At 43.8% G+C, this 14,577-nt stretch overlaps 1 protein-coding gene across 9 annotated transcripts in view; it reads right to left on the bottom strand.

The window, feature by feature from the left end:
- Window positions 1–14,577, bottom strand: part of ANKS6 (ankyrin repeat and sterile alpha motif domain containing 6) — an 80,870-nt gene that overhangs the window by 31,529 nt on the left and 34,764 nt on the right. For 4 of the 9 annotated variants that reach the window (XR_010598498.1, XM_005307034.5, XM_005307038.5 and 1 more), the window contains exons 12-13: window positions 3,107–3,299; window positions 1,359–1,475 (exon numbers count right to left, since the gene is read on the bottom strand). Coding sequence is in view for 6 of the 9 variants with exons in the window: in XM_005307034.5 (XP_005307091.2) it covers window positions 1,359–1,475; window positions 3,107–3,299 (310 nt within the window). In the remaining 3 variants the exon portion in view is untranslated. Of the gene's footprint in view, window positions 1–839; window positions 959–1,358; window positions 1,476–3,106; window positions 3,300–14,577 lie in introns of all 9 variants that reach the window. The other 5 variants (XM_042841645.2, XM_065584149.1, XM_042841651.2 and 2 more) reach the window with 2 other exon arrangements.

Below are 14,577 nucleotides of genomic sequence, written 5' to 3'. Positions count from 1 at the left end.
TAATACAACATTGTGGCAAAAGAGTTAATGAGATCCTGAGCGGCATAAATGGGAATCTCAAATAAGACTAAAGAGGTTATTTTACTTCTGTGTTTAGCTATGGTGCGACCACTGTTGGAATACAGTGTCCAGTTCTGGTGCTCATAATTCAAGAAGGATGTTGATAAATTGGAGAGGGTTCAGAGAAGAGTCATGGGAATGATTAAAGGATTAGAAAACATGCCTTATAGCTATATCTAAAAGAGCTCAATCTATTTAACTTAACAAAGGCAAGGATAAGGGACGTCATTTGATTACAGTCTCAAGTATCTACATGGGGAACAAATATTTAATAATGGATTCTTCAATCTAGCAGACAAAGGTATAACATGATCCAATGGCTAGAAGTTGAAGCTAGAGAAATTCAGACTGGAAATAAGGTGTAAATTTTTGACAGTGAGGGTAATTAATCACTGGAACATTTTACTAAGGGTCACAGTAGATTCACCATCACTGACAATTTTTAAATCTAGGATGGATGTTTTTCTATGCTCTACGAATTATTTTGGGAAAGTTCTATGGCCCTTTGTTATACAAGAGGTCAGACTAGATGATCACAATGGTACCTTCGGGCCTTAGCAGTTATGAAATCCCTCTTAGCTTTACAAAAACTCAAAATAAAATAAAAGATATCTTGAAGGACTGATTCCTCCTTTAAGTCCCTCTTGGGAGCATCCTTGTTTACAAATGAGGGGTGCTTCAAGGTTGTGGACAACTCAGGTAGCAGTCCTCATCTTAATGCATGTCTTCATTAGACACTTTTACCTCAAGTTAATTGACTGCCAATTAATTCAACTTACTTGACATATTTCTAAAAGCTGGTGAGGACACTTCCCACACATTTGATCCATGCTACAAATGTTTGTTCTATACCGTAGGCTGATCCCCAAGGTAAAGTCTAGTGTAGACATCCTTAGATCTTTAAAAGCAAAGGGTCAGATTGTGAACACTTACTCACACTGGTCAGCAGTAAAATCTAAAGGTTTTATTCTTATAGGAGAAGATAAGGTTAATTAGGAACCCCCATTTGTACCTTATATCCCTTTTTTCCTCAGTTCCTTAACTAGTTCTCTCATTTCTCTGAACGATCTCAGTGTAATAGGTGATAAATTCTGAAATATCTGGATTTTGGGGTTTCACCGACGATATTTTGCTCTCTAGCCCTTTTTCATCAGAACTTTTTTGTTGATAATAATGTATAATTTTATCAATTATGTCACTGGAGGGAAAGAGGGCTCTGAGGGATCTATCTACTAATACTTCTACTGTGCTCAGATTTAAAGCCCCCTCTCAATGACATTCTGCACAAGAGAGATTACCTTTCTCCAAGTTTTCACAAACTCCTTTTACTCTCACATGGTTTCTTCTTTCATGATTCTCTATGTCAGAGGTTCTCAAACTATGGACAAGTTTTTGGTGGTCCCCCAACTGGTTGCCTAAAAAGAAACCACACAAATCGTTTAAGCACTATGCTCATGATAACTATATTATAGGAATATGTGCAAATCAACTGCCTAATTTTCTTTTGTGTGAAATAAAGAAAATCTTAAATATTGTAACAAGTCCTTTGAATTTATGAATTTTGCTTATCATAAGGCTTCTAAGTGTGTGTGCACTACCACTGAGTAAGCTCAGCACTGCGGCTCTGGCACTGCCATAGGGTTTCTGAACCCTGATGTCACTGGAGGTGAGGAAGCTTACAGTGCCACAGCACTACTGGTGTAGCCAAAGAGCCTTAATCCTCAAGCTCAGAGTAGAGCTTCTGTGAACATATGTTAATGTAGCACAGAAGCATCAAGTCTGAGATTGTAACACAGTTCCAGGTTTTTGTAAAGGGAGCAGTTTAGATGCCAGATTTGAAGAGTTTCAGCTGGTTCTAAGGCCTTCATGGATGTGATTAACCTGTCAGTCAGTGTTCAGAAAGTGGTCGAGGTCCATTACAGGACAGGGTTGCCAACTTGCTGATGGCAGAAAACCGAACACTCCTGCCCTGCCCCTTACCCTGAGACCTAGCCCCAGCCCCATCCCTACTCCAAGGCCCAGCCACCACTCACTCCATTCCCCCCTTCCTCCATTGCTCACTTTCCCCCACTCTTGCTTACTCACTCATTTTCACCGGGTTGGGGTAGAGATATGGGAAGGGGTGAAGGCTCTGGCAGAGGGTGCAGGAGATGGCTCCGGGCAGGGCTGAGAGGTTCGGAGTGCGGAAGGGGGCTCCGGGCTGGGGCAGTGGGCTTGGGATGCAGGAGGGAGCACTGGGATGAGTCCAAGTGATTCAGAGTGGGGAGGGGGGGCTCAGGGCAGGGGTGGGGGCCCTTCCCTCGCCTGCAGGCGCTGCCCCCACAGCTCCCATTGGCTGCAGTTCCCGGGCAATGGGAGCTGCAGAGCCAGAACTCAGGGCAGGGGCTAAGCGCAGAGCCTTCCTGGCCAACCCTGTGCCTAGGAGCCAGAGGACATGTCACCGCTTTCGGGAGCCAAACAGAGCCAGGGCAGGCAGAGAGCCTGCCTTAGCCCCGCTGCACCGAAAACCACACTTTTAACGGTCCAGTCAGTGGTACTGACCAGAGCCACCAGGGTGCCTTTTCGATGGGCGTTAGTAGGTGCCTTTTCGACTGGGCATTAGTAGGTCCTTTCTATAACAGCCAGTCTGCAGTACAAGAACAGTTAGCGAGGAAAATTCTGCTCCCCTTTACGCTAATATAAATTGGAAGTCACTCCACTCCAAAAGTAAATGGAATTAAACCACCAACATAAAATCAGAATATGTGAAAGTAGAATCAGTCCTGAGTTTCTCAAAATGAATAAAGTGCATCAACAGCAATGATATAAAACAGTTAGGGATGTTTTATCTAAAATTCTAAGAGGACTCATATATTAACAATCCAATTTCCAGAAATATCAAAATCAACTATTTTCTATTTTCAATAGCGTAACAGGGTAATTTTTATCAGGACAGTAGGACAGTTTCTAAAAAGGAAACAAGACTCATTTTTTTCCCCTCATACACAAAACCAGTATCATTATGGCTTCTAAAACTTTGTTTTCTTGACTATAGAGATCTACTCACCTTCATCAGTAATAGTTCCACTGCTGGAGCCACCATTGCTCTTGGCTTGTCTGTGAGATGAAGAGAGAGACGACTCTGCATTGTGAACCTTAGGGGATGGGGATGGAGATGGGGATGGTGTGAGAGTTGGTGATGTGCTTTTAGATGTAGATGAGGTCCCAGATGGAGGTCTTTTGTTCATCTCCAGTTTCTGCTACAGTTAACAATAGAAATATTTTTGTTAACTAAAACTACCATACAATTAATCATTATAATTAAGGCCCCAATTCAGCAAAGCACTTAAACAGATCTTTAAGATTGTGCTTATGTCCCATTGAAGTCAATGGAGCTACACTGATTCATACCAACTGAAAATTTCACCCCAAAAGGAATGGATATTTGTTAATCTCTCAGGACTGGAATAAAGCAATAATTCCCCACTCCAAACAAAAAGAGTTGTAAATATTCATTTAAATAACTGTTTATAAAGGATAACATTATCTTAACTTTGGATACAACTTTTTCATTCACAGATTTAACTAAAACACTACTGATTTAAAAACATAATTTAGGCCCTGATTCAACAACATACTTAAGCTCATCTGATTGACCATCTGTGACGTTATCTAATTAAAATCTGACCATGCAAATCATTGTTGCTATCACTGTTATACAATTGCAACAAATCTTATACAAAAGTGTGATGTATGGCCAGAAAGGGTTAAACATCCTGCAGGATAATTGACCCAGAGTCAACCATAAGCGAGATGTTAGATCAGTATGTAAATGGTAATAAGGACCACTCCATGGTAGATAGACTAGAACTTTGAAATGCAAACCTGTATTGTTAGAAATTAGAGGTGATACTAATTGTATGTATATGCTCATCTCTTTTTTAATGCTAGCGATGTAAACAGACACTTCTTGTCTGTCACTATAGCTGTTGATTCAAAGATCAAAAGGAAATATTAACATTTAGATTAAATTCGGATGAAATGATGTCATTGTTTATATGTCTCTTTAATGTTTGTGATAGACTGCCTAATGGATAAATTGCCTTACATTAATCTATGTGGATAATTACCGGCGATGCTTAGGAAATAGATCTATTCAAAAGTCCCCATAATTGCCTATTGTTCGCCAAAGGACTCCGAGCTGTCACAAGAAGGCCTGAAACTGTATAAAGATGCCTTGGGTCCCAATCCTTTTTATCTCAGATCTGCTTGATGCTTCATGCAGGGGAAGCTTAAGTCATAAGATTGAGATCTCCAGTCTCATCTGGATCACCCTGAATATGGACATTGGACTATAACCTATGGGCTATTTCTGAAAGAACTCTTTGCAACTACAAAGCTCACCATCTCTCCTATGAATCTAATCTCAAGAACTGTACTCATGTCAGTATTATATTGATCTTTTAATCAATACTCTCTTTTTTCTTTATTTAATGAATTTTAGTTTAGTTAATAAGAATTGGCTGTAAGCATGTATTTGGGTAAGATCTGAAATATTCATTAACCTGGGAGGAAATGTGATCCTTTGGGATTGGTAGAACTTTCTTATAAGATGAATAAGATTTTCAGTAATGCTCATCATATTTGACTTGGGTTTCTGGGTGGAGGCCTAAGGCTGGGTTGTTTCAAGGGAACTGTGTTGTTGGCTTCTGGGTAACCAGTGAGGTATTATAGAAGCTGTTTTGTGCTGGCTTGGTAAATCTAAGTCTTGGAATATCCACCAGCTTTGGTGATTGTCTGCCCCATTCTTTCCAGTTCACCCTAATTGAGTGACCCTAGTTGGCTCCCCTGGAACCACGGTCACACCATCAATAGGACTTCAGCAAAAGCTTAGAAGTTAGAGATGTGTTTAAGTGCTTTGCTGAATTGGAGCCATGATGTGTGAAGGTTTTCACTACCTCCTTAGTATTTATATGATTATATAACACATGGGCAAGTGACAAATTGTTCTGTATATATTCATTTCACATATATTTATTAAATAGATGACAGCATGGAAATGGAAAAATGGCATGGATGATAAATGTGAGCATACATGTTTCTGAACAGACCATGCCAAATAGAGCCATTACATCTCATCTTATAAATTACTCTGAAGCCATGCACCACCTACTTTAAAGTTTGCATTATATATGGGCCCAAGGGGTCCTGATGACTTTCCCCTGGAGTCCTAGATTCACAGCTGTTTTAAGGCCCCTTTATGCTAGTTAGACTGATGCAAAGGGGCTATAAGGCACACATAAGACACTTAAGAACACTCCTGGTACAGTGGGCCTATATACCAGGTAGAAAACTGGTTTTTGCCACTTCTGGGTCACCTCCACAGAAGACACATGCATTCTGGGGGAGGAGGAGGGAGGAAGCATGGGGGCCATGGCTGGGTGTGTTTTTTTTTTATCCTAGCGATTCTGTATCTTTGCAGAAGTTCATATGGGTCATTGCTATAGGGCTTCAAGTTAATGAAGCTCTTAGGCCACCCTAGCTGAGCCAGCCAGCAGATCTTGGAATTTATGCAAGGACAAATTTGCTCCCTGGTGCTTTGGAAGTTGTATTATTATTTATTAATATTACTAATATTATTACCTCCTTCGTCCTGCATGTCAAACACCCATGACTTACACAGTCTAATACGATATTTGCTTTTTTGCAGCAGCAGCTGCAAGCCCATGTCTAATTTTTTGTCTCATATTGAATCCCCAAATCCCTCTCTGTCATTCTATCCTATTATCTGTCATTTTGTTCTTCAGAGGTTTTTTTTCTTCAAGTGCATTGTCTGCATTTATCTAAATTAATTACATTCTCAGTGATTTATGCCCAGTTCTCTAATCCTTAGAGAAGGTTATTCTTCAATTGCTTTCCTTTCTGCGTGTCTTTTCTAATCTCTTCTAGTTTGATACTGCCTGCAAATTTGATCAACGTAAAATCACTACACCTCCTAGATTAGTCATTCTCAGGTTTGGGGCTGAGACCCTCAAGTAGGGCCATGAGTGGTTCTGTGACAGATACAGACTAACTTCATTTTTATAATATGTAAAACTGTCAGAGCCTTTTTTTTCCAATCTAGAATGGTTACTTACCCTAAGTAGCTGAGGTTCTTCAAGATATTGACTCTGACAGTAGGGGCAAATGCACTTAATGTGTGCAACAGGGGAATCTTTTGAGTAGCAGTGTCAGTTGGGGCCACGCATGGGTCTGTGTCTCCTCGTTCTCCCATGTGAGGGAACATATGGTGGCGCGGCCGCAACCTTCCCTGAGTTTCCTCCTTGCAATTCAAAGCCCATGTTTGCTGAGGGCTTCAAAAGAGGAGAGTTGTGGATCCCACAATTCCAACAACTCTCAAAGAACTACAGTTACTATAGGGTAAAGTACCATTCTTTATTATTCCAGTGTATCAGTGAGGATCATACTGTAAATGGCTGGCAAGCAGTATCCTTGTCAGATGGTGGGACTGAGGAGTTTCAGCTTCATTAGTCAAATAGTAACGTCAGTACTGCTCCCCCAAACTTAGCAAATGACCTAGCATCTAAGTCCAATGCATAATGTTCAACAAGGTCAGTGGGTTACTCTATATCACTGCCTTGCAGATTTCAGATAGCAATACATTTCAGAAGCAGGTGGAGGATGTTGATTGAGCTCTGGTGGAGTGACCCTTCGCATTCAATAGGTCTAGACCAACCAGCTGGTAACAAAGCGAAATGCTCTGTATTATCAACATAGATATTCTTTGTGATGAGATGGTCTGACTTATGGAATGGCCGTCTATCCCCAGTGTGACAAAGTCAGGCCGGGCAGCTAGGAGAGAGTGGTGGAAGGCAGGTGTATCAGTGATAGAATGGTAAAGGCCCTTTTCCCTATGAGCTGGAAAGAGAATAGCTCAGGTCAGCTAGGGACACCTGAGTCCAATGAATGGCTGCCTGTGACATTTAAAATCCCCTCTTTCTTGTGAGAGAGAAAGAGGAGAGACAAGCTGCAGCAAGGGTAGTAGCAGCAGAGAGAAAAGGCTTCTCCTGGGTGGAAGGCTGCTCTCCTCCCTGTAAGAGCAGCAACCAAGCTAACTGCTGTGTGGGGAACAACTGGCACCCAGAAGCTAGTATAACAGGGCAACAGCCTAGAGGGGGGGCAGGGAAAGGCATTCCCTTTTTGTGTTATGAATTTGGTTTTTTTGTTTGGCTGAAGAGTACTGCTTGGGCCTGCCCTGAGACCCAACTTGTAAGTATCAGAAAATAACAACCCCCATGAGGAATAAAAACTCTCTGGAGTGGGACTGATTTACACCAGGTCCCCCCATAGGCAGAGGGGAAATGCTGAGCACGATGAGTGAAGGAGATGCCTCGCTACACCAGAAGTAACCGGGGAAGCATCTGAACAGCATGGTCCCATTGATGTAATAGACTAGGGACCGAATGGCTAGGTAGCAGTTCTGCAGAAAAGGACCTAGGGGTCACAGTGGACGAGAAGCTGGATATGAGTCAACAGTGTGCTCTTGTTGCCAAGAAGGCTAACGGCATTTTGGGCTGTATAAGTAGGGGCATTGCCAGCAGATCAAGGAACGTGATCATTCCCCTTTATTCGACATTGGTGAGGCCTCATCTGGAATACTGTGTCCAGTTTTGGGCCCCACACTACAAGAAGGATGTGGAAAAATTGGAAAGAGTCCAGTGGAGGGCAACAAAAATGATTAGGGGTCTGGAGCACATGACTTATGAGGAGAGGCTGAGGGAACTGGGATTGTTTAGTCTCCAGAAGAGAAGAATGAGAGGGGATTTGATAGCAGCCTTCAACTACCTGAAGGGGGGTTCCAAAGAGGATGGAGCTCAGCTGTTCTCCGTGGTGCAGATGACAGAACAAGGAGCAATGGTCTCAAATTGCAGTGGGGGAGGTCCAGGTTGGATATTAGGAAACACTATTTCACTAGGAGGGTGGTGAAGCACTGGAATGCGTTACCTAGGGAGGTAGTGGAGTCTCCTTCCTTGGAGGTTTTTAAGGCCCGGCTTAACAAAGCCCTGGCTGGGATGATTTAGTTGGGAATTGGTCCTGCTTTGAGCAGGGCGTTGGACTAGATGACCTCTTGAGGTCCCTTCCAACCCTGATATTCTATGATTCTATGATTCTATAGAGTAAGGCTCTGAAAACATCCAGAGTGTGTAACTTCTCTCCCAGTGTACAGTGAGGTTTCAGGAAGAAAACAGGTAAATCAATGTACAGAATCCCATCTCAATCAAAGACCACCATGGAGACAAAGCTAGAATGTGGTTTTATCTTGTCCCTGTGAAAAGTCAAATGACTCTGGTGGCAGTAACTCTGAGTTTCATCCTGTGGGCCAGATGGACGTCTACGTGGACGTATATGTCCTGTAAGTCATAAGTCACAAACCAGTCCTTAGCCTTAAGGGATGGAATGATGGATGCTGTCACTCTTGAGAGTAGGTCAGCGTTCACTGCCTCTGTTGGGGCTGGTATTTATGGGGTTTGTGGTAGGGGCTGGTGTACATATCCCAAGGGATCTTAGCTTGGCCCTTGAGTCCTTAAGTGAATGGCGCACTTCATCAGTGAGGTTGCTGAAGAGCTCCAGAACACTATCCCCTCTATACTCTATGGTGTATTGGACCTCTTTGGGGATACTAGACACTTGAAGCTCATATAATGGTTATGGCCATGACCACTGATCTGGCAGCTGCACTGGATGCATTCATAGCCACTTGCAATGCTGTTCTAATGAACTTCTGGCCCTCTTTTATAATCTCCTTCATATAATCTCCTATATACTCCTGTGGGAACTTGGATAGGAAGGGAGAGACTTCCACCCATGTGAGAAAGTTATACTTTTCAAACAGGGCCTGATAGTTCACCATGTGAAGTTGTAATGAGGTGAAGGAGTATGCCTTGTGTCCGAAGAAGTCCAGTTTCTTAGTGTCCTTGTCCTTCAGAATGCCCTTTCTAGATCTGGACTTCTCTTGCACTGCCAACACCACCAGGGACCCCAGGTATGGATGCGTATAGAAGTATTCAAAGCCCTATTGTGATATTTGATATTCTTTTCCACCTGTTTGGATGTGGCAGAAAGTCTGCTGAAGTCCCTTCACCAGCTTGAATATACCCTTGCTGAGGGAAAGGGTGATATTGACCAGTGTCATAGAGTTTAAGATGTCAATGAGCTTGTGGGACTTTTCCTGTATCACTGTGGTTTCAATGCCCAGGGTCTCTATGGTCAGGGGATCATGGAATACCCTGAAATCATCAGTCACTGAAGTGGACACCAGTGTCACTGCCTTGTCTGACTCCTTGTGTAAGGTTTAGGGTTCCTGTAGTCCCTCTGTTGTTGGTTACGGTTGATCCCAGTCTCACTCTGGTGTGGGAGGCCTCATTAACAATACCACTAGTGAGTGAGAACTTCTTCACTTTTTTGAAGGGTGGAAAGGGGATCTCCTCCAGGACATGTCTGACAATCGTTCCCAGTAAGACCAAAATGGCCAGGGTGGCATATTATATGGATACTGGTCCGGCTGCAGTTGGTCAGTCTACTGCCATTCACATCTGACTTGAGGCAGAGCCTTAACCTCTGGTCTCCTTCTGGGGTCACTTCCTGATTCCATATTTGACGCTGGCAAAAATGAATATCTTGACAAAGGGAATGAGGAATATAACTCCTCAAACGGTGGTGTTGTGGGAAGTACAGCCCCAGTACCGATGATGTTTGTGTCACCAGGGTCTCAATGTGTAGCAGGCCTCGGGAGGTGATGTTGATTCCTCCAGTGTCATGAATCTTGAGGCTGTGATTGACTTGGTCACTGGTCCCAATGTCATCTTCAGTGTCATCACTCCTGCACAGCACTTGTGGTCTGGCCTGCATCCCCTGCCCTGAGAGTAGTAAAATAATTTGAGTAGTTTTGTTTGGGTTGCTTCCTTCAGGAAGAACCAGCCTGATGTTTGCAGCAATCTTTATATTATGTACTGGCTTGTCTCTTGGGTGATACAGGCTGAAGTGTAGAGAGGGATAGCTCAGTGGTTTGAGTATTGGTCTGCTAAACCCAAGGTTGTGAGTTCAATCCTTGAGGGGGCCGCTTAGGGATCTGGGGCAAAAATCTGTCTTGAGCTTTTGCGAACAGGGGCTGCTAACAGGAGTTTCGCAAGAGAGTTCTCCAGGTGAAAGAGGAGCAAATACAGGACCCTTGGGGTAAGTGACTGTCTGTACTGTGTGTTTGTCTGTGTTTGGGGGTTACTTGCTGTGTGCTGAGCTTGTGTTTGTCAGTCTGTTTGGTTGGTTGGTTGTTTGAAGGACCGTGTGCTGTGGCTGGCAGTTGGAAGCTGTGAGCTTCAAAGGAAGGTCTGAAGGCTAGAAGCCTCTGGTAATTGGCTGAGCCTTAATCAGTGGGCGGGGCATTCACCCAGGCCAGGGCTTTATAAAGCAGTGCACAAGCGACCAGGGAGCTTTTGCGACCAGGGGCTGCTAACAGGGAGTTTCGCAAGGGAGTTAGGAAGGGAGCGCGGGTCCCTTGCCGGTTCTATCTTAAACCCTTTATTCCCCTTAAAACCTATAGCCCAAACTACATTCAAAACTTCTTGTTTTAAACAACCCCTTCATTAACTAGGAGAAAATGCAGGCAGAAGCCCAGCTGCAGAGTGGGGGCTATCCAGTTTATTGCACTGAGTGTAGCATGTATGATTACCTGTCCCGTGGGCGGGTGGCGTATGTGTGCATTCGGTGCAAGGAGCTCCTGGCCCTCAGAGACCACGTACGGACTCTGGAGGCAAGGGTGGCGGAACTGGAGGAGCTAAGGGAGGCAGAGAGGTATGTTGATGAGGCTTTCCGGGACACTGTAGAATTGTCCCACCTCCGGTCAGACAGCCCCTGCGCTGTTGAGGAGGATGAAAGGCCCAGGGAAGCAGAGCAGTCAATGGGAGCAGAGGGAAACCTTCCCATAGCTGGGACCCTCCTTCCAGATGGTGCTGGGGTTGCCTCTCGCACTGAGGTTACCTCTCCGGGGGAGGGAACTCCAGTTGCTAGGAAAAGGCAGGTATTAGTATTGGGAGATTCGATCACTAGAAACGTAGATAGCTAGGTTTGTGATGACCAGGAGAACCGTATGGTGACTTGCCTACCTGGTGCGAAGGTTGCGGATCTCTCGAGGCATCTAGACAGACTTATGTGTAGTGCTGGGGAGGAGCCGGTGGTCGTGGTACATGTAGGTACCAATGACATAGGGAAGGGTAGGAGAGACGTCCTGAGGCCAAATTTAGGCTGCTAGGGAAGAGACTGAAATCCAGGACCTCTATGGTGGCATTCTCAGAAATGCTCCCAGTTCCACGCGCAGGTAGGCAGGCAGAGCTTCAGAGTCTCAATGCGTGGATGAGACGATGGTGTAGAGAGGAGGGGTTTACATTCATTAGGAACTGGGGAAACTTCTGGAATGGGGAGAGCCTATACAGGAAGGATGGGCTCCACCTAAACCAAAGTGGAACCAGACTGCTGGCACTAAACATTAAAAAGGTTGTAGAGCAGTTTTTAAACTAGGAGATGGGGGAAAGCCGACTGCTGCAGAGGAGCATGTGGCTCAGACAGAGACTTCTCTTAGGGGAGAGTCTAATGATAGAGAATCTCCAGGTTATAGTCAGGTGCAGAGGATGGAAGAGGATAAAGTAGGGGCCAGATCAGATGATAAACATTCACATAAAAAAGAATCTGATACATCAGAAAAGGGCAGACAAATAAACAGTGACAAGTTTTTAAAGTGCTTGTACACAAATGCTAGAAGTCTAAATAACAAGATGGGTGAACTAGAGTGCCTTGTGATAAAGGAGGATATTGATATAATAGGCATCACAGAAACCTGGTGGACTGAGAGCAATCAATGGGACACAATCATTCCGGGGTACAAAATATATCGGAAGGACAGAACAGGTCGTGCGGGGGGGGGGAGTGGCACTATATGTGAAAGAAAATGTACAGTCAAATGAAGTAAAAATCTTAAGCGAATCTGCATGTTCCATAGAATCTCTATGGATAGAAATTTCATGCTCTAATAAGAATATAACATTAGGGATCTATTATTGACCACCTGACCAGAATGATGATAGTGATGATGAAATGCTAAGGGAAATTAGAGAGGCTATCAAAATTAAGAACTCAATAATAGTGGGGGATTTCAATTATCCCCATATTGACTGGGAACATTTCACTTCAGGACGAAATGCAGAGATAAAATTTCTCGATACTTTAAATGACTGCTTCATGGAGCAGCTGGTACGGGAACCCACAAGGGGAGAGGCAACTCTAGATTTAGTCCTGAGTGGAGCGCAGGAGCTGGTCCAAGAGGTAACTATAGCAGGACCGCTTGGAAATAGTGACCATAATACAATAGCGTTCAACATCCCTGTGGTGGGAAGACCATCTCAACAGCCCAACACTGTGGCATTTAATTTCAAAAGGGGGAACTATGCAAAAATGAGGGGGTTAGTTAAACAGAAGTTAAAAGGTACAGTGACTAAAGTGAAATCCCTGCAAGCTGCATGGGCGCTTTTTAAAGACACCATAATGGAGGCCCAACTTCAATGTATACCCCAAATTAAGAAACACGGTAAAAGAAGGTGGTTGGTGCAAAATGCCTCACCCCACTGGACAAGGAGGTAGTTGGATTAATTTAGATTTATTTTTTAATGCCAATAGCAGTGAAGTATAGATAGGACCCTACCAAATTCACAATTTTGGTCAATTTCATGATCATAGGATTTTAAAAAATAGTAAATTTCATGATTTTATATATTTAAATCTAAAATTTCACTGTTGTAACTGTAGGGGGTCCTAACCCAAAATAAGGTTGTGGGAAGGTCACAAGGTTATTGTAGAGGGGTTGTAGTACTGCCACCCTTACAGCTGGTGGTGGCGCTGCCTTCAGAGCTGGGCCACCGGAGAGCGGTGGGCTGCTGGCCAGGAGCCCAGCTCTGAAGGCAGCACCATTGCCAGCAGCAGCGCAGAAGTAAGGATAGCATGGTATAGTATTGCCATCCTTACTTCTGTGCTGCTGCCTTCAGAGCTGGGCCATTGGCCGCCAGCAGCAGTCACTCTCCAGCCACCCAGCTGTGAAGTTAGTGGCACAGAAGGGTGGCATGGTATGGTATTGCCACCCTTACTTCTTCACTGCTTCTGGCGGGGCACTGCCTTCAGAGCTGGGTGCCTGGCCAGCAGCTGCTGTTCTCTGGCCACCCAGATCTGAAGGCAGTGCAGAAGTAATGGTGGCAATATGGCGACTCCCGTACAGTATACTTGCAATCCCCTCCTCCCCCCACAACCTCCTTCGGGGTCGCAACCCCCAGTTTGAGAAACGCTTATCTCCCCCCATGAAATCTGAATAGTATAGGGTAAAAGTACCCAAAAGACCAGATTTCACGGCGGAGACTAGATTTCACAGTCCGTGACACATTTTTCACAGCCATGAATTTGGTAGGACCCTAAGTATAGATTAAGGGGGAGGACAGTGTTCTTATCATGGTAGATTTGAGAATAAAACAAAGGTTATAAAGCTCTGAACAGGGTAGTGGGTCAGACACTCACAGGATTCCTTGCTTGCTACTAAGAGGGAACTGAGGGAAGGTTGTGGCAGCTCCATCCTTTATGCCCTTGCACAAAAGCACAAGGAGGCACAGGGCACATGCATGGCTTCGATGGACACTGCTATTCCATGGGCTTGTGCGTGAGCCACATGTACACCTACATTGGGATCCTCATTGACACACTCTCAGAGAACTATGAGACATATGATTGCCAGACAATGTTACAGATATTATTCCAGTTACACAAATCACAAATGCAGTCCTGTTCCTATTACAGCTTTTTTGACCTTTTTAGCTGAAACGGCATAAAAGATTCTCATTTATACAATCACAGAAGAAAAAATTAGTGGTTTGGGGGTAGCAGAGGAGAAGTTGAGAAACCTTCCTCTAGATCAATTATAATAATATTAATACAATACTGAATGCTAAAGTAATCCCTGCAAAATGACGTGCATATTCTCTCTCTCTCTCTCTGCGCGAATGGTCTATCAGTCAATTTGTATCCATTCCCCAGTATTTATTGCAAAAAAAATTCTAATTTTTCAATTAGATTCTCAGGCAGGACCACATCAAAAACTTTACCAAAATCTGAATACTGGGCCTGATCCTGATCACAGACTGGTGTAAATTAAGAAAAACTGTCTTGAAGTCACTAAAGTAAAAGCAATGTGAAACAATTATAACAAGATCACCGGACATAATAGGGTTTAATCTGAATTCCCTCTTTTCACCAAGGCCCCTGTTCAGTAAGGTATATCAGCAGTCCCATTGATGTGTTTAAATTTTGGTATGTGCTTAAGTAGCTTGCTGAATTGGGGCTCTGACTCATGATAGTATTGCAAAAGATCATCAGAATTGTCTGCCACAATTAGCTGTTTATGAACCTTGAGCTTCAGCTGGTCATTTTCCAAGTGCTTACAAATAAATTTCT

This window comes from Chrysemys picta, chromosome 2, assembly GCF_011386835.1.
Source record: "Chrysemys picta bellii isolate R12L10 chromosome 2, ASM1138683v2, whole genome shotgun sequence".
Classification (NCBI taxonomy): domain Eukaryota; kingdom Metazoa; phylum Chordata; order Testudines; family Emydidae; genus Chrysemys; species Chrysemys picta.
Note: the sequence above shows the minus strand (reverse complement) of the source record. Positions and strands in the feature narration are given on the sequence as shown.